Here is a 25576-nt window from a genome sequence, read left to right as displayed (position 1 = left end):
GGGAGGGAGGGAGACCGGCCAGCGCCCGAGCCCCCGCACCGGCTGACAGACCGCGGGGCCGGAGGCCGCCCCCTACGCCGGGCCGCCCCCGCCACCGCCCCCCGAGGCCGCGGGCCGTCCCCAGCCCCGCTCCAAGCGCAGCGGACATTTTCTGCCTGGGCGGGCACCGCCGCAGCGCGGCTCGCAGCCGTTACCCGCGGCGGCTGAGGGTCGGCGGCCGCCGCAGGCCCCCTTCTCCCCGCCGCCCCCCACCCAGCCCGGCCCCGCTCCCCGGGCGCCGCAGCCGCCGCTCACCCATGGCTGGAGAGGAGGAGCCGCCGCCTCAGCCGCTCCCCGCGGCTCCTCCCGCCCCGCCGCTGCGTGGGCCCGGCCCCTCCGCCCGCGCCCAACGGCGCCCCCGACGGCGGGAGGACCCGCCCCCGGCCCGCGCCCCGCCGGGCCGCTGCGGCCCTGCCGGGATGGGCGGCGGCTTCCTTCCTATCGCGATAACCTGCATCGCGACATGGGGGGGGGGGGGGGGGGGGGTTTACCTACAGGGCTTATAGCCCTTTCCCTGAGCATGGAGGGCATCACGCTGCCCTGACTTTTATTCCAAATCATAATTCTCTAAAGCTGGCTAGCGTGTGTCAGAAATCTATACTATTTATTCTTCAATTCAAACACCTAGGAAAAGCGCTGAAAAAAAAAATAGTGTGCTAGGAATAAGAGTTGGTATTTTCAAAAAACACAGATAACTCAATTACAAGTTTTTTATTTTTAATTTGGGGAAAAAAAAAAAAAAAAACAAACATTTGAATCTCATCAGAAAACCAAAAACCACTGTAGCCGCAGGAGTCTGAGGTGTTTAACACCAAGTATTTTTGGCGTACAGTCAGGATCTTGGTTTAGTGCTTAGTTAGCAGTAAGCGTACCATTTGCTTTGCTTTAGTAATTATTCTAAATCACCCTCTTGCCTCCCCCCCTTCTTAAGGAAGGTTAACCAGCAAGCTGTACAACAAGAATGTGTGCTTCATCACCTCTCCCAACTTCAGAGAGTACACACAAAACAGCCATGGAGGAAAAGGATATCATTGCCACACCTGCAAGGAAGGAGGACCGAAGGACAGGAGCAGCACAGGGGTAGAACACAGCTCAGGGTGACAGGGCCGCTTCTTACATCCCCGATACCTACCTCTTAAAAGAAAAAAGGAACCTATACATTTAAACATTGAACAGTCCTAATAGGCTCTGATCTTACTAAAGGCTCTGATCTTACTCATCTGGCATAAAACAATTTAGGAATTTAGGGTGGGGTGTTTTTTTTTTTTTTTTTTTTAAAGAATCCCAGCAACACCTAATGCACTAAGGCAGCGCTCACCCTGTGTCTGCATATTTTCCAGCAGTATCAACGACTCTTTCTGCATTAGAAAGCTGTTTTAAAGGCCCCAAACAGAAAAAGTCATGCTTTTTACTTTTAGGAGATGTTCCTTTGAGACATATATATATTCATTAGAATGCGAGAGTGGTTTAGAGAATCACATCTCAATTTTGTTTGAGACTACTATTCAAAACATTGTTTAATCTGTAGATCTCTGCTCAGTTCAATTTTTACCATGCAACAAGAAGAAAAGGTATATTTTAGAAGCAGATAAGGAAATAGGGGATTGTTCTTGTGGCTGTCTCTCATGCAACTTTGTGGAGGGATAGCAATTTATTACTAATTATAATTTATTTATTTATTAACTTTTTAATAGCATGCAGATAATTTCCTGGATAAGCATAATTTGGTGTAAGAAAATAGATAAGCTAAAATCTTAAGACTTTTGTACACATAGATCCTAAGCATAGAAAAAAACTTTTCTATACAAGGACGTTATTCTGAAATCACTACTGTAATAAGAGTATATTTTACCCTATTTTTTTATGTTTTGAAAGACCCAGAACACGCACACACACAGTTGATGAAGCATGTATTTTCACCTGAAAAACAGGATATCCTGTCAACTACTTAAATTATTTTTGTACTGTTCAAAATATTTGTATTATATGAAGCAAAGTATTAACAAAGTATAAAAAACTAACAAAACCAACATCAAATTTTTATTATCTCAAACATTACAAAAAGTTAGGGAGCAGTTTAAAAAAAAAAAGTGAAAGTGCCCACATTTAACATCTAGAAGTTTGTCTGCAAGTATGTGTACACAACTACTTGATACTGATCCAAGAGCAAACAAATACTAACGATTTTGAAGAGTCAAAAAAAAGATGTTTCCACAAGCGATCTTGAAAAGAAACTTCTCAGTCATAGTCTAGAGTATGAGGTAGTATAAAGAAACTAAAAACCAATCTGTCAAGTAAAGGATATTTTGTATTGTACATATGCTATTATCTTTACAAAAAATAGAACCTGAGCACGTAAACGTCTTAGTCATTGAGCTGCATCTCTAGTTTTGTTCCTTGGGAATTTCTTCTGAAGAAAAGACTACAGATCATATAGTAAAACTCTGGTTTCAGTTTATCATCTTCAACTGGGCAGCATTTCACTTCAACAGTTTTATCTGCTGAATACGTTAGTTCATAAAAGGGAATTAAGTGAATCAACATCGCATTTCTCCCACATGTATGCAAAATCAAGGGATTAGAAAAGTCATCAAGAGATCTTCATATGAGAGATTAATTACATTATGTATATAAATATAAAAGACTTCAGTATTTAAAAAAGCAGAAGTACACTTTAAAGAAGAACGTGAAGCTTTGAAGAAGAGAAAGAATTTTTTCCTAATTTTTTTCCAAACAGCACAACACAGCATCTTAATTAGGAATTCTAATAAATGGAATTACTGTCTGTAAACTACATTTTAAAGTCTTTAAAACCAAACTGAGATCAGAAAACTATGAGTCAATGCAGCATTGGTTTAGTCCCTGCCTCCGCCTTAAGTGTTTCCCATTCACTTATGCAGATTAACTGCTTATTAAGATAAAAGTGAATATTGACATAACTATCCAGTACCTGAAGGAACATAACACTTCATGCTTCTGGTTTGTTACAAGTACACCTGTACTAAAATGACCAACTTAGCAATCAGCTTAAAGACAGACATGTTATTGTTATTTTACTGAAAGAAAAGCTTTAAAATAATTTAATGTGGTTTTTGTTCTGGCTTCATTCAGATTAACCAGTGCACATCAGCGCTCATACCCCACTAACCAGTTATTTACATTCAGCAGCACCAGAAGAATACACACAAATGCCCATAAAACTCTCCATCTTCACAATCATAAAACATTACATTTGTGGATGCTTTCATGAGCCCCTGCTGGAAGATTGAAGATGTAGCAAGTTAAGGAAGTAGTTCTCAAGCATTTTGATAACAGATCGCTTTCACAAAAACACAAAACTTGTTTCAATATGTGTTGGTGTTTGCAATGAAAGCAGCTAGCGAGACCTTTCCTATTTAAATAGGAGATGGAAACAGCCATATCTAGATCAAACTCTGTCCAATGCCAAATAAAAAAATTAACAAGTCATCTGAAAGTTACACCATTTTCCATTCCAACATTATTCAGGAACCGTTCTCTCACCAGATGTGTTTAAATGCATGGTACTTCTGAGGAAAACAATCACACTGACATTAAGATGCCAAGAAACTAGGATGATCACAGAAAAAAAATGCAAAAGCATTAAACGTTAAAATTTTATGACTCAAAATTAAAAAATTATGTCAAAGTTGACTTGCAAATCAGCATCTACTTTTGAGAACAGTGAAGGTCCTAAATCCATCTATTAGCTTGATATCAAGTATATTTTTGGCATATTTAACTAGCACATTTTGTTCTGCGTTGCCAATCAGTGTTAAAAGTATAACCTAAATAATCAAAGACCTTCCCATCCTTATCTCAAATCCAATAAGTCAATCTTACCTTTCCCCTTTCACAAAACAGGGTGGAGAAAAAGGATATCATTGCCTCAGACTGCAAGTGGCGGAGTAGCTTCTCTAAAGGAGGATAGCGGCACAGGGATGGAACACAGCCCACCATGATTAGTTTGTGCTTGGCTCTTGTGATGGCAACATTAAGACGTCGCCAGTCCTTCAGGAGGGCGCCAAGCTGTTAAATAAACTAAGTCATTTTAATTTTTCCTACTTAAATTTCAGAATTTAATATAGATAGATACATTTTGAAAATGAGTGGTTTAAACTTTGTTTCAGTCAATTTCAATAGTTATATGACCAACTTACATTTTCATCGTTACTGTTCCTAACAAAAGACACAATTATGATACTTTTGTCTCTTCCTTGGTATTTGTCTACTGTGTTGACTTCCACTCTGTTCTCCTTCAATTTTGCAATCAAATCAGTGATTGTTTTTAATTGATGTCTGTATGGTGATATAATGCCAATGTCTGAAGGCTTGCAGCCAGCCTGAACGAAGAAGAAACAGAAGAAAAAAAAAAAAAACAAACCACTATCACTGCAGTGAGCTTGGGACACTCAGTACTGCTCCTGAAGTTGACTGGATGGAATAAGGAAGAAAGAAAAATCCTCTCTTCTCCCTCACAAGAAAGTCCTCATCTCTCAAAAGAATTTGGCATCCAGCTTTTTTTGCATCCCAAATCCAACCAGGCACGGGACAGGGAACTGAATGCAGACCTCAGGCTACTCACTATACCGACATGTAGCCAACCTCCAATTTATCCTTAAGGTTATCCCTCAAAGAATAACCCAATACATATAGTTGCCATTACTATAGCAATGTAAAAATTATTAATTATAAAGCTGTACCTCCAAACAATGTAATAAAGTAAAAGATACCTTAATAAATAAGGATGTGAGGAAAAGTACTAGTTTGGCTTCTGTCACATTACTTACACCACCTTTTTCTGCACGTTCTGGTGCTGGGACCTTTAAAAATATAAACAGAAAATAATGACTTTTATTGTCTACAGTGGCATACTGTATTCTGATCCCTAACTCACCATGTCATACATATGTTTGTAGTAACAGTTTTAAGAAAAAATAAGGCTAAATGCTAAATTGTACAGAGTACAAGAGCCTATACTGTAACTTCAGAATACTGTATTTGCAAAACAAGTTGGAATGATCTGCTGAAATGAGTTTCTAGTACTAGCAAGTGACCTTAAGAAACTGCCAAAGCTCGATCAGCCGACTTTACAGTTCACACAATATATAACATATGAAAAAAGACATTTCCCAGCCAGATAAGGTAAGAGAGCAAACTACATTTTACACGGGACTTTTGTTTTAAGGCTTTCCATACAACAACGTTTACAGTGAATTTTCCCCATTTCCATGGCAGAAAGGATTTTTTTTTTTTTTTAAAAGATGTTTGAAAGCCTATGTTCAAATCTACTGGAAGAACTATCCAAAATAGTAGTATTAAATTTAACTTCCAAATTAAAAAAAAAAAAAAGTATTCACTGAATTTACCATTTCTTAACTATTAACTCCCTTTTCCTGCATCATGTATGAATGAGACCAGAAAGCCAGGAACAAGCTTAGAATGTAAACTCTTGTCATTTCAGTATCACAGTTTTATAATTTATTCTCTTTGCTTAGCTCTTGCCTTCTCTAAAGTTTAAGTAGTATCATTAGCAATGAATGTGTTCCTGATGTGTCCCTTCTAGTCAACTGGCATGCAGCTAAACCTCTGGAGTCAAGTAACAAACCTCTTCATTTAAAATGTCTAAAACTGAGCATACACTGAACTGCTTTCTGGCTCTGAATTCCATTTACTACCTTACTCATTTACTGCCATTTACTACTTTACCCATTCCACTATTTGCCTCTGGTACTAGTGACATACATCAACTTTGTTTTCTTAGATGCCACTTTGTTCAGTTGTCCTTCTAAGTTTTTATGACAGCATTGCCATTCAACACAGGAGGTGGTATAGTCTGACTTAAAGCAACACTCCGAGTCCTGTTACAACTGGTTTTACTTCTCCAAACAACCACCCCAGTATCATCTGAATGGCTGAATTTGGAGATCGCTATAATGTTTAACATGTGGGTAAAGTAATACATAGTTAAGATTTGTAAGAGTATTCCAGGTAAGTGGCATTTGCTTACTGCAGCAATACCACTGCACATGTACAGAATCTGAGTGTACAATATGCATTAAAAGCTTCACAAATGCAGAAGTTCAACTGACTGGATAGCTCGTCAAGGATAATCTATGTTCAATGCCTAGCATGCTAACACACTGCGAATGAACAAAAAAAAATAATCTAATAGAGATTGACAAACCCATAAAACCCATATGTGACACTGCTGCATCTCTACATAGCGGTCTTCTCCAGGCAGCACATATATATATATATATATATATATATATATATATATATATATATATATATATATAAATAGTAGGCTACTGCATCCACAAGTTTCTTTTAGGATCCCAGCCACATGCAAAAAAAGTAGTCTGTATTCCGTTGCTTAAGTAGGGTACTACATACTTCAGCAAGAATCCTATTTTTCTGCAACATATCCCCCAAGCTTCTTTTACATGACACAGTAGGTTTTCAGTATGTTGCGTAGATCATAGAAGCAGAAAAATATTCCTTCCTATTAGAAGATTCCATTGCGTTTTCCAAACCAGCAGTTTTTCCATAGCTTGTGTCTCAACAGCTACGCAGCTTAATACTTACTGTAAGCTAACTTGTTTTTACACTGCCATGATGCACTCAGTCTAACTGTTGTTATGACCTGTCATATCAGAACTGAATTAAGAGCTATACTGTTATAGCTGTGCTGTTGCAGGTTTTTTTGCACTATTTTAATCAACAGTTGGTTTCTATCCACACTAGCATTAACGTAGCCAAAAACTATACAAAACACTATTTTAGGGGAAAAAAGTTCTAAAAGGTAGGTCATACTTATAACAACACATGCTTACATTTATATTTATGTTCACATAGTACACCAAAAAACCTAACAAAAACAACTTTAGCTTAGAATTACTCAGAAGACTGGCATTAAATCAAGGATATCGTTTTTTCAACATTCAGACCCCAAGCTGTCAGAGGAAGTGCAGACTGACACAGGGCGTGGCAGAAAAGGAACAAACAGATTTCCAATTACTGTCACAAACATGTCACATTATTAAACAGAAAACAATAGCGGCTTTTTTCTTTTTTTTAAAAGTAAGCATAATAAATGCAAGCTTCCTGGTGGTGTCATATTTTTTCTTCTCCTTTCTCCCCTTTTGTATCCCCCCAAATATGTTTCTTCAGAAGGTTTTCTTGGTTACACTACGAACAACAATACACAGGGGAAAAGAAACACTGTAAAGTCAAAGAAAACAAAATAAATTCTTTTTGTCTATGGTAGGGGGACTTGGGTTGTTTGGTTTTTTTCTTTTTTTGACTTTTTTCCCCCCTTTATGACTACCACAATACATGGAGTTTTGACAGAAGTCCAAAAAGAGATACGGTATTATAGCCTAATGTCTCAACAAAACCAAGAGTATTTTGGAAAGTGAAACTTTCCTCCTGGTTCTACAAACAGAACAGCTGTCTTATACTCGAGACAGGCTTTCTAGGGAAGAAAAAAAAAAATGGAACAGAATGGCTTTCACATTATCAATTTTGGTCTGATTAATAGATCAACAGTGGATCAGCCTATTGGAACAAACCTTTTCCCTGGGACCAGTTGTCTGCTTTTCTATGAAAGGGACAGCAGCTGGGGAGGCATTCCTGGAAAAGGTCCCCCTGTTTAGTTTAGAGAAACTTATAAAAATGCCTAAGTCACTAAAGTAAACACCGTGTTTCTTCTTAGATCATTGAAGAGATTCTATCAGAATGGTTATTAAAAGAAAAAAAAAAAAAAAAAAAAAAGAATCCTGTAGAATGTCCTGGAGAGCACAGGAAGATTGGGGAGTTCTTTCCAGGGTCAGCATAAAAGATCACCAATCGATACAACTATTGGCAAAACACAGTATTAATAGGAATCACCATAAAACCTGTTAGAGAGGAAGATAGTGACTGGATTATGAAGATTTGAGTCTAAGTACAGTGACAGCAAGTACTACAGACCACAAATATGTACTAATTTATTAATCTTTTTCCACGTGCTTTTAAATGTCTCCATTTTGCCTGGAAGTCAGTTTCTTTGCATAATTTTTACCCATTCTAGAGTTTTATTTTTCTGAGTCTCTGTGAAAGGACACACCTAAACCAACTTACTCCTCCCTCACGCTTCAGTGTATAGAATCTCTGCAAAATTCAATGGAGAATTACACTTATTCCTGCCACCAGCACACAGCTTCGACACCACTGACACTCAGCCGCTGGAAATGAGATCATTCTCTGGTTGCAAGGGCATCCAATATGGCTACACACTTTGAGCTACATTCTGTACATGAGAACAAAGTCTATAGTATATTCAATATTTTCTGAAATATTATCTGAATTAAACTTTTCAGCTGCTCTCAGATGCAATGCTTCCAACAGTAGCTGTACCAGCCCAACTGATCAGCTATACTAACAAGATTTTTGCATGTTGCACATTTTACACATAACTAGAAAACCATTTTTTAAAGTTACATATTTTACCTTAAGCTGAAGTTTTACATGTTGACTGTATTGAGAACTTGCATCAAAAATACGATTTTGAAAGGAGAACATAATGAACTTTACCTTCTCTGTGTTCAGAAAACACACAGGTGTGTCTGGATCAAGTACTTCTTTCAACCATGTTTTTGAAGCATCTGCAAGATCCAGTTTCAGTTTTTTTAGGTTGGGCAAGTTAACAGTGGCATTTGACACCTTCTCTGAGCCACATTCCAGTTTGCCTTCATACACTAACATGTTACTCAGTGACATAATCTTACTGAAGATTTAAAAAACAAGAAAAGGCGTCAAATTTGCGGTTTCAATCCCACATTGAAAACCTCAATGTAATAAATAAAAGTTTCAAATACCTATTCATTCTGTATTGCACAGTTAATTGGACAACAGCATTTTGGTTTTGTTCCAGCCTTTTAAATAAGCTTTCACTCATGCCAAGATCTCTGTTACAAAACAAACAAAAAAATACAAAAATGTGTCAGGCAAAATATTGCAAGAGCCTTCCCAGAACTCGTGTTACTAATAATTGTCCAGCAGCTTTTTATCTTACCTTGCTTCAGCGTTCAGTACAAGCGGAGGTAGCTGTTGATGATCCCCTACCAGCACAAACCTTTTGGAGCAGAATAGCGGGCCCAGACAGATGAGCTGGCTTATTTGGGAAGCTTCGTCAACTATACAGAAATCAAATTGCTTCTGAATGAAGATGGGGTGATTTACTCCCATGCAAGACGTTGCTACCACTGGCTGAAAATTGAGACATGCTTTAAGGATAAGATACATCTTATATCTTTTAGCACCACATTTTTCAGGTTAAGAGAAAAAATAATCCTTCCCATTAAACTAAACTAAAATGTAAGATAAAATAAATGATAGAATCATAGAATCATCAAGGTTGGAAAAGACCCTTAAGATCGAGTCCAACTGTTAACCTAACACTGCCAAGTCCATCTATACCATGTCTTCAAGCACCACATCTATCTGTTCTTTAAATACCTCCAGGGATGGGGACTCAACCACTTCCCTAGGCAGCCTGTTCCAGTGCTTGACCACCCTTTCGGTGAAGAAGTTTTTCCTAATGTCTAACCTAAACCTCCCCTGGCGCAGCTTGAGGCCGTTTCCTCTCGTCCCATCACTTGTTACTTGGGAAAAAGAGACCAACCCTCACCTCACTACAGCCTCCTTTCAGGTAGTTGTAGAGAGCAATAAGGTCTCCCTTCAGCCTCCTCTTCTCCAGGCTAAACAACCCCAGCTCCCTCAGCCTCTCCTCATAAGACTTGTGCTCCAGACCCTTCCCCAGCTTCGTTGCCCTTCTCTGGACACGCTCCAGCACCTCCATGTCCTTCCTGTAGTGAGGGGCCCAAAACTGAACACAGAACTCGAGCCGAGTACAGGGGCACTATCACCTCCCTGGTCAAATCAAATTATTAATCCTTGAAATCAGACCAGCACACCTTGCATATGTACTGGCCTCACATATTCCTGCATTGACTCCAAATGACGAACAAAAAACAGCTTTAGAACATACTGTAGCAAATAACTCGCTCCTGCCGTGTGCTCAGAGTGACATCAGGTTCTATGCATATACAATTCATGGAGTGTGCTGAAATGACTACCTTAGAAAATTATGTGTTTTGGTTTGGTTTTTTAATTCCAAAAAGATAAAAGAGCAGCACAGTTCTTCCCACCTCTGTGCTTCCACTGCAATCTAAAATGACTAAAATACAAAACGTTAAGTTACTTCCCTCATGACTTCAATCGTTTCCCTGCAACATCCATCAAAACTAAATGCTGGTTTTTGCAATGCTGGCATTTACTCCAACTACCATGAAGCTTCATTCTTTCAACGAATTTAATTTAAAGCTGCCACTGACTCCGTTTACCCAGCTCCCATTACAGCCCTTTGCATTCACATTCACACAGGCAGCACTAATCTTTCAATCGGAAATTAGTGTTTGACCAGATCAGCTCCACAGCACACCACCCTTACTCTTCCCCATCCTCTGACTGTACAAATGGTACAACTAGCACAAGTGGGAGGGAAAAAGGGACAGACGGGAACAATATGTAAGTAAAGACAGAGGAGGTCACAGCAGTTAATCACCGCCCCCTCAACAGATAAATTTGTCAAGGAACCACACTTTAGGAGAGACCACTTTGGGAGAGGATATATAAGTAAACAATTCAACACAAGATCTCAGATAAAAGCACTGGAGTCTTCAGAAATTATTACTTATAATGATTAGTTATTTTATGTAGACATAAAAAATTATTTTCAGCTTTCAGACTGTTAATATTGGTCATTATTGGCTGTAGAGAAATTGAGCGATGCAGAAATTAAGTATCTTTTTCAGCTCAGATTTTCCACACGAGTAACACACCCCTGGGATGAGTTCCTTCTCTGCAGCATCTGAACAACCAGAATACTAGTTGTAATTATCCTTAATATTTTGCAGGGCCAGCAAACACACTTTTCTCACCTGACTGTTGTAGACCTCTTCCAAATCTGTTACAGATTTCATTGATTTGGACCTGCAAATTTCTTCTTCTGTAAATTTCCGTATATCTGGATGAACTTTCTGAGCTCGCCCCAAGCGCAAGAAACCAACTTTGAATTTGGCTAGCTTTAGCAGGATATTGTCTACAGCAGTGTGTGTAAAACTAGTCAGAAGAACACTGAAGCCACAAGCAGAAAGAATTCTCACCTAACAAGTGGCAAAGGGAAAGAAAAGAAAAAAAAAAAAAAAGTTTGCATACAAGAATCAGCAATCCCATGTTTGACTGGGTAAAAAAAACGAAACAAAAAAAACCCAAGAAGTTTCAGAGGAAGCCATTAACAAGTATGTCTTCATTTATATCAGTCTTTCTGGCCAGATCTGCCAGTTAGCTACTGTCAAAGCAATATGGGCAACAGACCCAACGGTTATCATAAACAGCAGGCTTGCTGTGCATGCTGCAAACAGCAAGAGCTAAGAACATCCATGCACACTTGCAAACTGCACTGAAAAGAAGGAACTGCATTCTGAAGATCCTCACTGTAAGAGCAAGTCATGCAGCCCATTCCCACAAACACTGTTCTCTCTGACAATTTAGCCACAACAGATTCAGTAGAATGAGCTGATCTGATAACAGCAGCAGCTGCTTGCTCTCCAGCCTCCCCTTTCCCCATGAGCTGATGACAACTGGAAGTGAGATGATGCTGCTATTTCAAGAAAAATTCACTCGGCCCACAGCCTGAATCCAGTATGCTCCTACAGTCCATTCCTGGGGAAAGAGAACCACCAACTAGAGGAGATGATTACCAGGCTGCACATAGCTTCAGCACTGTGGGTTTATACAATTCGCAATGGACAAGTTACTGGCTTCCCCAATAAGTCCTTTTTTTGAGCTGTACCTTAGGATTTGAGGACTTGCTGACATTTAGGCCCAAAGAATTTTACAATTATAGTGTCACAGAAGTGATTAAATATCACACTTCAGTCTCCTCCCTCCCACATGTATTCCTACACAAGCAAAAGAGAATCCTACTCCACAAAATACATTTTTAGTTCTACCAAATGTAAGTTCTTAAGTAAAAAGAAATGTGTTTTCTTCTTTGAAATTATGTAGATTAGATACCAGTAGACTAAGTCATGACAATTAATTTTGGAGAGTATGCTTTATACATAGTTTGTTTAATGATCTCCTCTAAATCTCACCAAAAAAAATTTCAACATCAAGGTACGTGATCTTACTAGAGCACATATTGTAGTAGTTTTTCCTGTTCCAGGCATACCCACAATAAGTGTGTAGTCTTTTGAAAGTAGTACTTGTTTCATTGCCTGCTTCTGAGGCTTATTCAGACCTTTACAGAAGAAAAATGAAAATTAAATGTCGATACTTCATAATCATTGTAATAATTGCTGCAGTTAATAAAACAAAACTATAGTTTCATCCTCCACTAAAACCCTTAAAGAAAAGGCTCGAGCAGAGTAAGTCTGTAGGTTCTAATGAAGTGATGATATTAAACGTAATACACAGACAAGTAGTACAGGGTCTACATTACAGTCCTAGAAATAAATCACTGAAGACATCTTTATTCTTAGACCTTTTGTGACTTTTTTTTCCCTAATATCCCAAAGGACCACCTTCATATGATATCTTGTATGGGCATTTCTATTTGATCATACCCACTTTCATGTTCAAACGCAGGGCTCACAGCAAAGGGAAATGACCTGCACATATGGCATCATCTTGATTCAAAGAAACATTGCATCAGAGCTGTTTTTCCCCAGTCTGATGCAAATAGGCAGTGTGTTCCAGCTATTTGGACTAGGCAAAGCTCAAGAAAAAAAAAAAACAAACGAAACATCTAGGTTTATCAGTGCTTTTCTGTAAAGAAAATATATGGCTTGCAAGTACGGGAAGACACTGTTCCTCCTGTCTTCCAGTACTTCTAATCAGTCATTCCTGAGTTTCAGAATAAATGCCTTCCTCTCATTTTCTATCCTGTCAGCAGTTTTCCAGAAAGCTGGGCAAAATTCTTATTTGAATTAGCCCTCAAAGCAACAAGGCACATCTTTCAGTCTTCAGACTGAGTTTTTATAAAAGGTTCTACTTGCTTTAAGAGAATTCCGTTAAATTTCTGTTTTCATAGACAACTGTCAGAGAACAATGAAGTATTTTCACTGAATGAGACACTGCCAAATACCTAAACAAATTTTGTTTAAAAAAAAGTGTGCCACAAAGCATCCCACACTACAGAGTAGCTAACAGTCAGCAAGAGTGATTATACAAATGAATGTTTACACAAAAGCCCATCTCCTTCCACTCCCTCAAAGCCTGCTTCCTCTATTCCAAGAGCTTTCCCTGCTCCCTCCTTTTGAAAAGTCAGAGAAGTCGTCAGATGGCACTTTGTTTGAAACTGCAAGCTGCAGCAACTAATAAAAGTAAAATAAAGTTCTAATCAAGTATCTGTCCATGTCTTCCAACTAGTTTATGACTAATTTAATCACAGGAAGACATGCAAGGTAAGAACTTGTTTTTAATTTTTAAGCCAAAAACTATCACTAGACCCCAAAGTAGGAGAATACCCTTATATTTAGTGTGATAAATGCTTTGGCTAGAGATGCACTACTAAGCAGAGGATTTTTGGGGAAACCACTTTGTACCCTTTAAAATATTTGCAACAGTTTCCTTTGCTTCTGGAGGAAGGACAGAGCTCAAATGCTGAATAAAATGTGGTTTCTGGAAGTCAATTATCAAGTTGCGGAGCCTTTCACTGTGGATAAAAAAACCAAGAATCAAGAGTTACCAGTTAAGAAACTTTATCTGAAAATATTGGAAGTGTGAAATTAAATTGATTTTCCATACCTGACTGGGGAATCTTTCATCAATTTAGAAAGGTTTTCAAAGGGGACTCCTATACCAAAATCTCCTTCTTCGTGATCCAACCTAAATACAGTGTTCTTGGGGAGCTTTGACAAATTCCTGAAGGATGACAATAACATGGACAAAATAATTCTGTTTACAAGCAGTATGTTGATGATTAAAGCCTTATTACTAAGTATTAAGCGATACCTCCTAGAGGTCCCAGAGTGAAGCAACAGCTAGAAGAAACACACTAACTGATCTAAATAAAACATGATCAGAACCCAATTTAAAGGCAATATTGTCTGAATAATGAAAGTTACTATTAACATAGTAATCACAGTATCCATATAGTCTCATGTTGGAGACATAAGTAAATGGAGTTTGCAAGCATACTTTTAAACAACCTACTTAAATTGCCAGGCATATACACTGACCAAGTATTGACATTTTCAATCAAGATACAAGAATTTCCAAAGGGTAATTCCCCAAGCCCGGCAAGAAAAGTCAGACCATATCAGAGCTTTCTGGACACCTAGAAATACCGTTCCTGACGCCAGTATCATAGCGTCTTCAAACAGATATTTTTACTTTTGTTTATTACCTGCCCAACAAACAGGAGACTTTTGTCACACTGACTTCTCTAACATAGCCAGTAGCCAAACCAAGTAAACCATTTTCCTCTCCACTCACAATCACTCTATCACCAGCCAATAGGTTTGTTCCAGGTATGGCACCATTTTTACGTTGGAAAAAATGTAGATACTGTCCCTCGGAAATTTCCTGCACTTGATCAATTCTGATCATGTTTCCAATACAATCTCCAGCCTTCTCTCTGTGAAGATATTAGAAAAAGAAGTATATTAAGATCCTCTCAGTAAAAGAAATACTAAAAAAAACCCACAAGTAAGAAAATCACACCACCCACAACTAGCCACCAAAACCAAAACATAAAAACAAAAAAAATTCCCCAAAAAAACCCAAACACACAACAAGAACCAGGAAGATTAAACAGTCACTTTACAATAGCCACTTTGACCAGAAAAGAATTGTAAAAATATGTAGAATCCTTGTACGTGTTCTGAGAACAGACTCAGATATTTAGGCTGATATTAGGCAGATATTAGATTATAGTTACCTATAATATCCTGTTAAAAGACTAATACTGAAACGTACAGATCCACTTCAGTAAGATGTTCCATATTCGCTTATGGAGTTGCTTGTTTCACGTAAAACAACTCAGCTAACGTTTCACTTCTACAGGTGCCTTGAAACAGGCCTACAAACTGCCAATTGTTTTTTTCACAACTGCTGGACTAGGTGATGTATAACACGCTACTTCAGGCAGCAAAAGCCTTTAGTCTGCTTTTATCCACATTCATAGCCACACCTCGAGGTATCGTCCAAAACTCATCTTTGTTTCTCCAGTAAACCCTCAGGAAACCAGCGCAACAAGCTGGGCTCACAGTCAGCACCCAGCCTCAGCCCCCAGAGACACAAATGAAACAGAATTGTACCACTTTTGCTTCTGAAGACTGAGGCTGCAGCTTGCTGCTTCCTATGTGTGACTTAACAACAACAAAAAGTCAAATATTGTATTGCAAATATAAAACCAATAAATCTAGTAGGCTAATGTCTCTATTAGGTCACATCTCACAAAAAACCTACCTATGCCAGCAGCACGTTTGACTGTTTCTGCAAGCACTAGAAAACAGTTTTACTTATATTGAAAACGCAAGTTGACAACGCTTCATTTCCAGTTACTGAAGGAAGCATCATTTGTACCACGTTAGAAATTGCATCTTACCTTTCCAAAGAAGGTATCATCCATATATTTTTATATCCCTTTTTACCCTCTCCACTTTGCAGCTCCAAGGTTAACATTAGATACCAGAGGCTGAAATACTCTAAGTGGGAGGGTTTCAGGTGCTGGGTCTCTCTTTCAATGATGGGTACCATAGCAGGAGGAAAAGACATGCTGTCCATCTTTTGTTCTACAGCTCTAGGAGTAGAGCCAAAGACAGTAAACAGTCAACTTGTACCTTTTTTTCTTGCAAGTCTATATGTACGTAATGCCAATCTAAACATATACTGTAACATAGCAGATAGATTAATCTACCATCACTGAAATAAAGTTAAATCTGTATCCTTTGTTCATATGAACAATCTCATATTAGTAACTTTATATCATTTCTATATTTTTGAATTATTAAGGACAATAAGTTAGTGAAAGACCAATTAAAAGACATTTCAAGGATAGTACTGTATACATTTAGATAGTTGATCTTTTATTCCTTTTTTGTAACATATGAATACTATAGTGAGATTTAGCTAAGCGAAGGGGACTTAATAGTTAATACACAGGCAGACTTCAAGTCAATTTATCTCAAAATTAAATATCAATAGACATTATACCTAATCACGTATACAAAAATGCAACCAAAGAGAAAAAAGTTAGTTCAGAAGTGAACAGCTATCCAGTTAGTAATAATCCTGCTGCTGCAACAACTGAATATGAGAAGTAATGTTTCACAACAAATAGTTTACAAAAAACATATCATGTAGACCCACAAAGCTAGTTCCCTCAACATACACTTTTACGCCTACAATTTTAAAAACAATCAGGCATTATATTTACACAAAACCACCCCAAAATCTCCCCTGCTTTAACATCTCATTTGATCTCTCCAGTATACAATTGTTTGGTTTTTTTATGCAGCATGAAGACAAGACTAAAAAACAGGTTTTAAAAAAAGTCAATAAATTTATGTGAAAATCTATCAACTATTTGCTCATGACCTCTCTTTAACAGGAGATGCAATAACACTTCAGCAGAGTAATATAAATGTATCATTACTTGTGTGATACCCTACAGGGAAACAATCTCCTATAGAGCCGAAGTAAAAGAGCCAGCCATAATTCAGCCTCAAAAGACTGCCCATTTCAAATAGTTACAAGAATACAGCATTTTAAAATCATAATTATTAACTTAGATATAACAGAAATCTGTTACCATCATCAAGTATTTTGTTGAGACTTCTCAGATTTTGTCTTGCAGAAAGTGTACCTGAGCAAACACATTAAGTCTGTGTGAGATCAGGGACTTGCACTATAAAAGTTGCAGTGGGGTCTATGGAACGTTCTTTTGGGGTGCAAGACTCCTCAATAAAGAAAGAAGAAACTGTCAACCACAAAAATGAAATACCAATATCAAAAGCTACAATTATTGAAGCTTATTTAAAAACACAAGTCAAACTTTTTTTTTACCTGCTGTATAGACAGCAATTGTGTATTTGGGAGCAATATTTACAGGCTTGACTGTCATCAATTACAGGAGGCAAAGCAGCAAGCTGCGACTGCTGTCTTCCCATGGCAGATTTATATGTAGTGTGTGTTAAGTAGAACGCCACATGATTTCTTAACTTCATTAATTCTGTCAAGAAAAGAACAAACCAAGCTGATGTTTTGGGGTTTGTTTGTAATAATTTCCAACTCCGAAGTAACTACCCATCAACTTTTTAGTCAGCTAAGAAGTACGCATTCATATAAAAAAGCCCTAGTGGAGTATTACTAAAACAATCAATTTTTTAACATAAGCTTATTAGACTTCGTAACATTATAACAAGTGATACATCACTAAGTACAGATATGTTCACAAGAGCAAACCTTATAACTATTGCTAAAATGTTTCATTTTAATTAAGATAATTATGGTTTCTGGGGAAGGGAAACAACTTTACCTCTTCGGTCCATGCGAGCTCCAGAAACAGGGTACATAGTACCAGTTTTAAGATAAAGAAGAAATCCAGCTTCGGGATCTACTCTCCGTTCTAAATTCAACAGTGTATACAGAATAACCTGCAAACATTATACATAAACTTATTACAATGTATTAAAAACAAAATACATTATAAGCTGTATTTAGTTTTTCCATCATTTATATGGTTAAGCAGCCATTACTATCACAAGCAATCTAGAAGCCATAAGTAGTAGGCACCTAACCAAGGATTTCAATTAAAAGGCATCTTCCTTAACAAAAGCTTATACAAGGCTACTCGCTTTAGATCAGACCAGCTATCTGGAAAGATGTACGACACTAGTTCCTGAAGCAGTTTGCCTCAACTTAATACTTGAATGTAGTAAGAAGAGACTAAGGAACAGCTGTTGCAGGATAAAAAAAAACTATAAATATGTTTGAAAGTAGTAAATGTATATACTTCTCACTCCTCAGTTCACTTTCATTTTACATCAGCAGCTTTAGGCATGCCAGGATCTGCCATCCATAAGTCTAGATTATACTACCTACAACGTGTTTCACATTCATAAGACAAAAGAGGTCATCTAATAAAATAAAAAAAAGTACACATAACCACTAATAGTGAAATTATACATTTGTTTTTTATACCTGACTTCTGTGCTCTATGGAGTTAGATTCCTTGCCAGACTTGAGCTCTAACGGCATTATCCTAGACTGTACTCCAGACTGGCGATGAATTTTCACCCTGGCTGTAACATCAATCTTTCCCTTCAACCCAAACCTGGGAGACCAGATACTCTCTTCAATGTCCAAAATATCTACAATCTCTACCTTAGAAGAGAAATCTGTTTTTTCACCACTTGACCTAGGAAGAAAATTAAGTCAGAAGTTACAATTTCCTGTAATTCTTAATATTAAAATGTGTTGGAATTAAATATTTTTGCATTATAGGCACTCTGTAGGCACTAACTTTATTTCTAAAGTACATCAAGTCTCACTCAAACTATCTTCCCATTAATAGAGGAAGCATATCAGAAAGTTACTTTAAATTGCATATTGGCACGTAGTTTTGCTATCCACCTAAATTTAATAGTTAAAAAAGAATCTTAAACTGTTCTTAATAGGTTCTGGTCTTTTCTGACTAAGCACACTCTAAAATATTTTGTTTCTTCAAAAATTTTAATGACACACACTGGAAAGCAGCATACAGATTTTACTCAGACCTGCCATGTCGCTGAAACTTTAACACTCTATGGCTATTACCATTAGCATCAAGAAGCCATAGAAAAGAAGAGCTCAGCAGCAGTTGAGTAAAATTACCATTTCACTGATAAACTGTTATCTTAGTGAAGAACTACATTTGATTGACAAATACTTTCACATTCTGATTTGTAGTCTGGCACATATTTACAGTAACTTCTAGCTTAGCCAGTAGATCAAACAAGCTTGCTTTTCTAATTAGTAAAATTTCTACTTTGAACCGCAGTTTACAAGGATTTTAAGACCAATAAGATTTTTATATCAGTTCACCCTCAGTCTTAATGTCTTCCCAATACTCACAATGGCAGCTAAACATGCAGTCTCAAGAGTAGCTATTTTGGCAGTGAGGCCATGAATTAGCTCCATATCACTGAACTGTTTTGCATAAAAGGTGCTGTTCTAAAGATTAAGAGCGAACCAAACAAGATACACAGCTTAGAACGGTTTTAACTTTTAATTCTGGCTTCTTACAGTTTTAGTTGCATTGTATTTTGATTAGCTGGATTGTGCATGAAGTCTTCCGCCCATTTAAAAAAAGATGGCAAATACTCTTCCACTTCCTGCATTATTTCCGATTGTTTCAGATTTAAGTAATACCTAAAAAATAAAGCCATGCACATTAAGGAAACAGAAATATTAGATTTGTGGCTGGTACTAACAAGATTAATGGAAATAACTGTCAAGTTTGACTAAACATCTATAAATTGTAGGTAGTGACAGATTCATTAAGGTTCAACTCGACTACTTCATAAAACTGTAACGGAACATCCATTACAAGAGATAGAATTACACTATATTCATTTCTGACATCACTTTTGAAACGACAAGTGTAGCACAAGGAAAGCATCAGCATGGTAGATGCAATAAACAAAACTAACAGACTGCAAGAAAGGAGTACCAGACTCATGCGTTTAAAAATGGCTATTGCTATGCTTTATGCAAAATTGAAAATGTTAAAAAAAATTTTTAAAAGACCATTTGCTTTTTGTCTGAATACACTGATCTGCTATTTGTTCTTCATATACATTTTAACAGGCTTCAGACCATTTTAATTGGAAAGGAATCAGGATCCTGTTCAGTTGCTACAGTTACAAATACACAAGAAAGCAGAACCTAATCATGTGGCATTATATAATTCAGTGCTGGCATTCACTGGAAATAATGTTGTTATTCTACAGCAACAGAGAAATACAAGTGCGTTTTACACAAAAAGGTTCATACAAGTGCAAATGACCACAGCCATCAGACTTTTTTATATAAAACTTTTCAATCCCAACAAATAGTAGCCTACACATGCAAAGAGGAATCACAAATCAACGGTTTCAAACACGGAGGCTCAGAGTGACACAAAAGCCTTTAAGTAATCTTAGCAGTCACAATTTAAAACATCCACCTTCATAACAGAACTAGAGTAATAAATCTTGTTAAAATTTTAACTTCCAACTGGTCTGGAGCTAACAGGTACTGACATTGCCCAACACACAAGTTATAATATTCTAGATAATAGGTTTTTTTACGTGATTTTTACTTTATGAAACGGGGAAATATTTTACTAAAAATATACCCACGTTTCATTAAGCAAGGTCATTTGGAAGAATATTCTCCCAATATTGGTGCTACATTTTTTAAAGTAGAAATTTATCTGCTAGTTCAAATGTTCCTACCCTGTCTTCCAAACATAAAAAGATACCTGCAATGCTACTTACATTTCTTTAAGATACTTTTGTCCATATACAATTTTATTTGCTAGTTCTTCAACTTTTTCTTGTGCCAAGTTATTTGTTACCGATTGTTGGAAAATTTCATGAAGAATTGTACCAATGAGGGTTTGGCGTGAACCAGACTCGGAGCCCTGCAACAGATGTTATATAACACATATATACATGATTTATGCCCACTTCATGCAAACTTTTCTATAAAATCTCCAGTTTTTATTTGCTGCACATGATGGACTGCACTTATTTAATTGCAAGATCATTAGAGTTTTCACGTCACTAATTAATACCTATTCCAACCTGACCGTGAAAACAGCCAAATTGAAACGTGTCTCTCCTATTGCTTTATCTCTCATCTTTATGCCAACCCTGATAATGTTAGGATACAATCCCTATGTGATTGACAAGTGAGAAACAAAGGCACAAGATTAAAATGAATTTTGAGCATGTTTTGCCTGTGGGCAGTATTAACAGCAGTATTTCCTAATGCAAATACCTTTACAATCTTACAGATACTATTTTTTGCAGGAAGCAGTTTACTGTGTTTTACTAACTCTCACAAAATTATTCCAAGTATCACCAGAATGGCTCAGAAACCCATCTAACCATCAGCAGGACTAGGCTCTGTAGACTCATAAGAATTGAAAGTGGTACTAAGTTATGACCTCTCATGAGCCACCACTGAACAACTGGAAATCTAATCAGTACGGTTTTTAAGTACTTACGGGTATCTTTTACAGATCTGGCACTAGTGGCTTCCACTCACAAGTGGAGGGTGGTGTTATCCTGGACTCAGGACTCCCAAATTATTAGCTTATTCCTCTTACTCCTTTAATGAAGGCCTGACACTATCTCATCCTGTACTTAAATTTCTTGTTTCAGTCATAGGCCCCCAGTGGCTGTTTACCATTCCATTCCAGTTCCCTTGCCCACTTGGATTTATACTTCCACCATGTCTGGAAGTTTTCCTCAGCTGAATCAACATATCAGCAAGGACTCTACCACAAGAAACCTTTCCTCTTTCCAAGTTCCAATAGCTAGATCCAGATTCCAGAGTTAGCACACACAAACCCCGATTACAGTACACATATATTCCAGCTTGATCTTGAGCTAAAGCCTGTTTCTCATAGGGTATTTAGAAAGAGTCTTAACTGAATGGGCTCCTTTTTCAGAGGCTTTTAACTTGGCCAAGTGTGGTTATGTTTTCATATGGCCAACAAGAGGCACATCCCTCACAGAAGATTCATATCCACACAAAACGTGGCAAGAGATTATCAAAAAAGTTGCCAGAATTTTAAGTGGGAAGACCATTTCTTTGCCCCATTCATTATATTAAGAATATAGGGTTATTTTAGCCGAAATTCTCAAAAAACACAAGAAGCTCAGCCAGAGACAGCCAGTTTCCATTCCAAATTATTCTGTGTTGTAAACATTATGAATAGCTAATAATGACATTTTGCAATACAGCATCTCAGCCAGTTTTAATAGAGCTAAACCACTAGTCTCAGTGAAACAGTAACCCATTGATATGCTTGATGCTCTAGAATTAACACTTACCCTAAACCTTTCGCTCAGCACTGCTCGTCTCATACATCGAATACTATTTGATATCGTAGTGCCAGAAAGCAGCAGATCTGGGTAAAGAACTAGGTATCCAGACTGTTCATTTATTATCCAGGTACCAGAGCTACACTCCCCTTCTAAATGAATGATGTCTCCTGGAACAACTGGAACAGACTCCCTGTAATGTAATACGTTTGAACAACCATTTGCAAGATAAGGACACCACATATTAGAAATTATACATTCATATATCAGATTCAACATACTTCGAAACAGGAGGTTATTGTGATTCTTTTTTAAGTTGATCTAAGTAAATTTTGAGAATGAATAAAAGAATTTTTACTGACAAAACTTCCATAATTTTGAGTACTGGATCGTGTGTCAGGACAGCCTGCATGTAGGGAAATCCTGTTGACTTTCAAGTCATTCCAGATCCATGTATTAAGCCATTTTAGTATCGTTATGTTTTATACTGGCATACTACACTTTTTCATTATGTGAGATCTACCTTTCTACTTAACAATTCTACTTGTTTCAGAAATTCAGAAAAATCTAAAAATATTTTATAAACCATCAGGGTTCAAGATCTTTTATACTTGCTCCTCCAAGAGATGGAGTCTTAGACTTTTTTTCTTTCATCTTTCAGGCTTGCACGGAAACTGAAAAGCAGCGCCAAATAGCATGCGCTAAGACTAAGCTAGTCTTCCATAACATACCACGCAATGCACAAACACCTAAATTAGACCCCTCACCGATTCACACTTGAAAAAACTTTTGCAGTAGAGCTCAAGCTAAGGTGATTTTAACAGACTGTATAAAAACTCATGTTTTACAGACATAGCTTTGTACATTTACATGTACAATAAGGATACATCATTTAGAAGAACACTTCCAATTGTTGCAAGACAACACTTAAACAAAATACCCTGCTTAGAGCTTAATGTCTTGCTGTTTGTTAGTTCAAAAACAAATTAGAACTTTAAGGCAGCAACATCCACTCAACACAAGTTACATCACACGAGTTCTCTCAAGATGAATATCCATTACACTAATATACTGACAATATTACATTAGGTAAAGGTTGTTTCAGGATTTCTTATCACTTTTAAGAGATTAAAACTCATCTCAAACACAACACAAAGAAAAGTGACTTAATAATCCAATATTTCATCCTCTTTCCAGACATCTACATTTCTGTGTGGATTACCAGCCATTCCTAAGAATGCACAGTTCTGTATCTTCCAGTGACTGAGATGCTGTAATTGTCAAGTGTTTCTCGGGGTCACTTCCGTTTCTCTGTATTACGCTGACTTCCAACACACGGTATCTGTTGTTCAACCCATTCTTAAGTATTGTGTCAGGGGAGTCAGTCACTTTCTTCTGAAAACTGAAGTAACAATTCATCACAAAGACATAACACTATTTGAAAAGAAAACAGCCAACCCATATACAAGAAGAGGGAAAGCCTCACGTATAAACCCAACTTTAACCCTTGTCAATTTTTATATACGTTTAGTGTGGGTTTTTTAGTTCTATACAGGTAGAGTGTAGGAAATCTTCTCTCTGGTAATGTTTCCACATTGTCTTTTTGGATGATAGGGATGAAAAACAAGCATTTGGACATAAAAGACATAAGGAAGGAGATATAAACATTAAGTAAGTTGCTATTTATTGCAGCTAGTGTTTTCTTTTGGTATCCATGTATTCGTATCCATTTAGAAGTTAATTATAACTGTACTGCAACACTGTGCTTGTGAGAAAGCTTCTATCTCTTTGAATACTGTAAAGCACATAAGAATTCCCACAATCACCCAAGTACATCAAACACAGATAACTAGCTTCCCCCGCCCCCCCTTAACCTCAACATAAAGATAATTAGAAAACTGATATTCAACGTTCAGTTTTAATTTGGCCCACGGCCAAAATTTCAGACAGAGCCCTCAGGCCAGCTACTCTCCTGACACCGAAGGATACCTGCTAGAGTTGCAGGGCGCAGGCAAGGACAGAGCTCACCCCAGGCGCCCGCACCCCGCCCACCGCAAATACCAGTTCGGGGCTAAGCAGCGGCGGGCTCCTCTCACCGCCTATTCCAGGCGGTCCCGAGCGCTCCCGACCTCTCCCCCATCCCCGAGGAAGGCCTGTGCCGCCCCGTCCCCGCTCCGACGGCCCTCAGGACTCCTCTCCGCCTTCCCGCGCCCGGAGCCGGAGGGACCGAGAGAGGCAGAGAGGGGCGCGAGGCGGGGGAAGTTTTTAACTTTCTTTAAATTTCAAACACCCCGCGCTCGCGGCCGTCTCCGCCCACTTATTCTTCCTCCCCACGTCGGCCGCTACCTCTCCGCCATGAGCGGGTCCTCTGCCGCCCACGGCTCGTCCCGCCTCAGCTCCACGGCCCGGCCCGCAAGCCGGCTCCGAGGCGAACAGACCGGTAAGTGCGGACCCCCTCAGCCCGGCGCCTCGCAAGACCCCGCCACCCCACCAGGGCGCAGGCGCAGTACAGCCGCATCCCGCCCCGCCTGCCCGCCTCCGGAGAAGCCCCGCCCCCTCTCCCCTCCCAGCTCGGCCACTGGCGGGGAGCGAGCCAGCGCCGCCAATGGGAGGCGCCGGGAGGGCGGTTCTCCGCCCGGGTGGGGTGGGGCGCGCGCTTCCCGCGCGCGGGCAGCGGGGGTTGAAGGCGCGAAGTGGCGCGCGGCTGCTGCAGGTGCTGCCGTGTGGGCGGGGCCCGCGCCGTGAGGCAGCCCAGCGGTGGCGGTTACGTCTGACCTGTCCTTTATTTCCACAGCGTCAACTGCTGTTGCAACCGTGGCCCTTCTTCTGATACCAGTGCAGTAGTATGAGGTAAAATTACAAGTGCCTTTTGCTCCCAACTGCTTATGGGTGAATCTCAGCCTGACAGTCAAAGTTTTTCTCTAAGAGCTGCTTGTTACATTCGGCACTGTTCACTGAACAGAGGCTTTCTGGGGTGATACAGAAGTTTCAGATACACAGATTTCCTTTCTTTGCTCTTTTTTTTGGCCACTACTTCCGCAACGCGGAACTGGATCTGAGACCATCACTTCTAGCAAAGATTGAAGGACACAGGTATTAAATCTATTCTTAATACATCAGTATGACCTGTAGTTTAAATGTCAGGAAAATGATGTATTAAGAGTTTGGTCTTCTATCTCTTTAATGTAGCCAAACATTAGGAAACAGTATGAGGCTCTAGTCCTGCAATAACAACAGTTTTGGCCAATGGTTAGACATCCCGCCAGAAGGATCAAAGCTTGAATTTTAAAACGTGAGAACATTCTTAAATTAGCCCCTTTACTTTTCTTTGGCATAGTCCTGAAATACATGCAGTGAACTACATTTATGTTGCTTCCCATTGC

General features: G+C 38.6%; 2 protein-coding genes across 5 annotated transcripts in view; both read right to left on the bottom strand.

Moving 5' to 3' along the window:
- Window positions 1-425, bottom strand: part of RUFY2 (RUN and FYVE domain containing 2) — a 28679-nt gene extending 28254 nt beyond the window's left edge. For both annotated transcript variants that reach the window (XM_087768230.1, XM_087768232.1), the window contains exon 1: window positions 295-425. In XM_087768230.1, coding sequence (XP_087624356.1) covers window positions 295-298 — 4 coding nt within the window. In that variant the 5' untranslated portion in view covers window positions 299-425. The remainder of the gene's footprint in view (window positions 1-294) is intronic.
- A 1572-nt stretch (window positions 426-1997) lies between these two features.
- DNA2 (DNA replication helicase/nuclease 2) lies at window positions 1998-24678 on the bottom strand. 3 transcript variants are annotated; one of them, XM_009465992.2, is made up of 21 exons: window positions 24540-24678; window positions 23416-23595; window positions 22203-22386; window positions 20637-20782; window positions 19402-19527; window positions 18319-18535; window positions 17654-17771; window positions 17182-17347; window positions 15722-15916; window positions 14519-14749; window positions 13918-14034; window positions 13716-13825; window positions 12300-12409; window positions 11046-11270; window positions 9119-9312; window positions 8922-9011; window positions 8638-8830; window positions 4791-4880; window positions 4218-4400; window positions 3940-4086; window positions 1998-3312 (listed from the first exon to the last, which is right to left on the bottom strand). In XM_009465992.2, exons 1-21 carry the CDS (start codon window positions 24548-24550, stop codon window positions 3256-3258), a joined length of 3090 nt encoding a protein of 1029 aa, XP_009464267.2. In that variant the 5' UTR covers window positions 24551-24678; the 3' UTR covers window positions 1998-3255. The 3 variants fall into 3 exon arrangements, with proteins under 3 accessions (XP_009464267.2, XP_087624355.1, XP_087624354.1); XM_087768229.1 differs by lacking the exon at window positions 11046-11270; XM_087768228.1 differs by lacking the exon at window positions 1998-3312 and having other exon boundaries at window positions 4057-4098.
- Window positions 24679-25576: the final 898 nt, after the last annotated feature.

This window comes from Nipponia nippon, unplaced genomic scaffold, assembly GCF_047370975.1.
Source record: "Nipponia nippon isolate SJK-2023a ecotype South Korea unplaced genomic scaffold, ASM4737097v1 scaffold_3, whole genome shotgun sequence".
NCBI lineage: Eukaryota > Metazoa > Chordata > Aves > Pelecaniformes > Threskiornithidae > Nipponia > Nipponia nippon.
The sequence above is the reverse complement of the archived record's forward strand: the minus strand, read 5'-3'. Positions and strand labels throughout refer to the sequence as shown.

Excerpts from the sequence above, each read along its gene's own strand:
- DNA2 (XM_009465992.2), bottom strand. Across the intron at positions 4,881-8,637 it reads GTTTTCTGAACACAGAGAAG|GTCCCAGCACCAGAACGTGC; the intron begins GTAAAGTTCATT and ends ATATTTTTAAAG. Across the intron at positions 4,087-4,217 it reads GGAACAGTAACGATGAAAAT|CTTGGCGCCCTCCTGAAGGA; the intron begins GTAAGTTGGTCA and ends TTTATTTAACAG.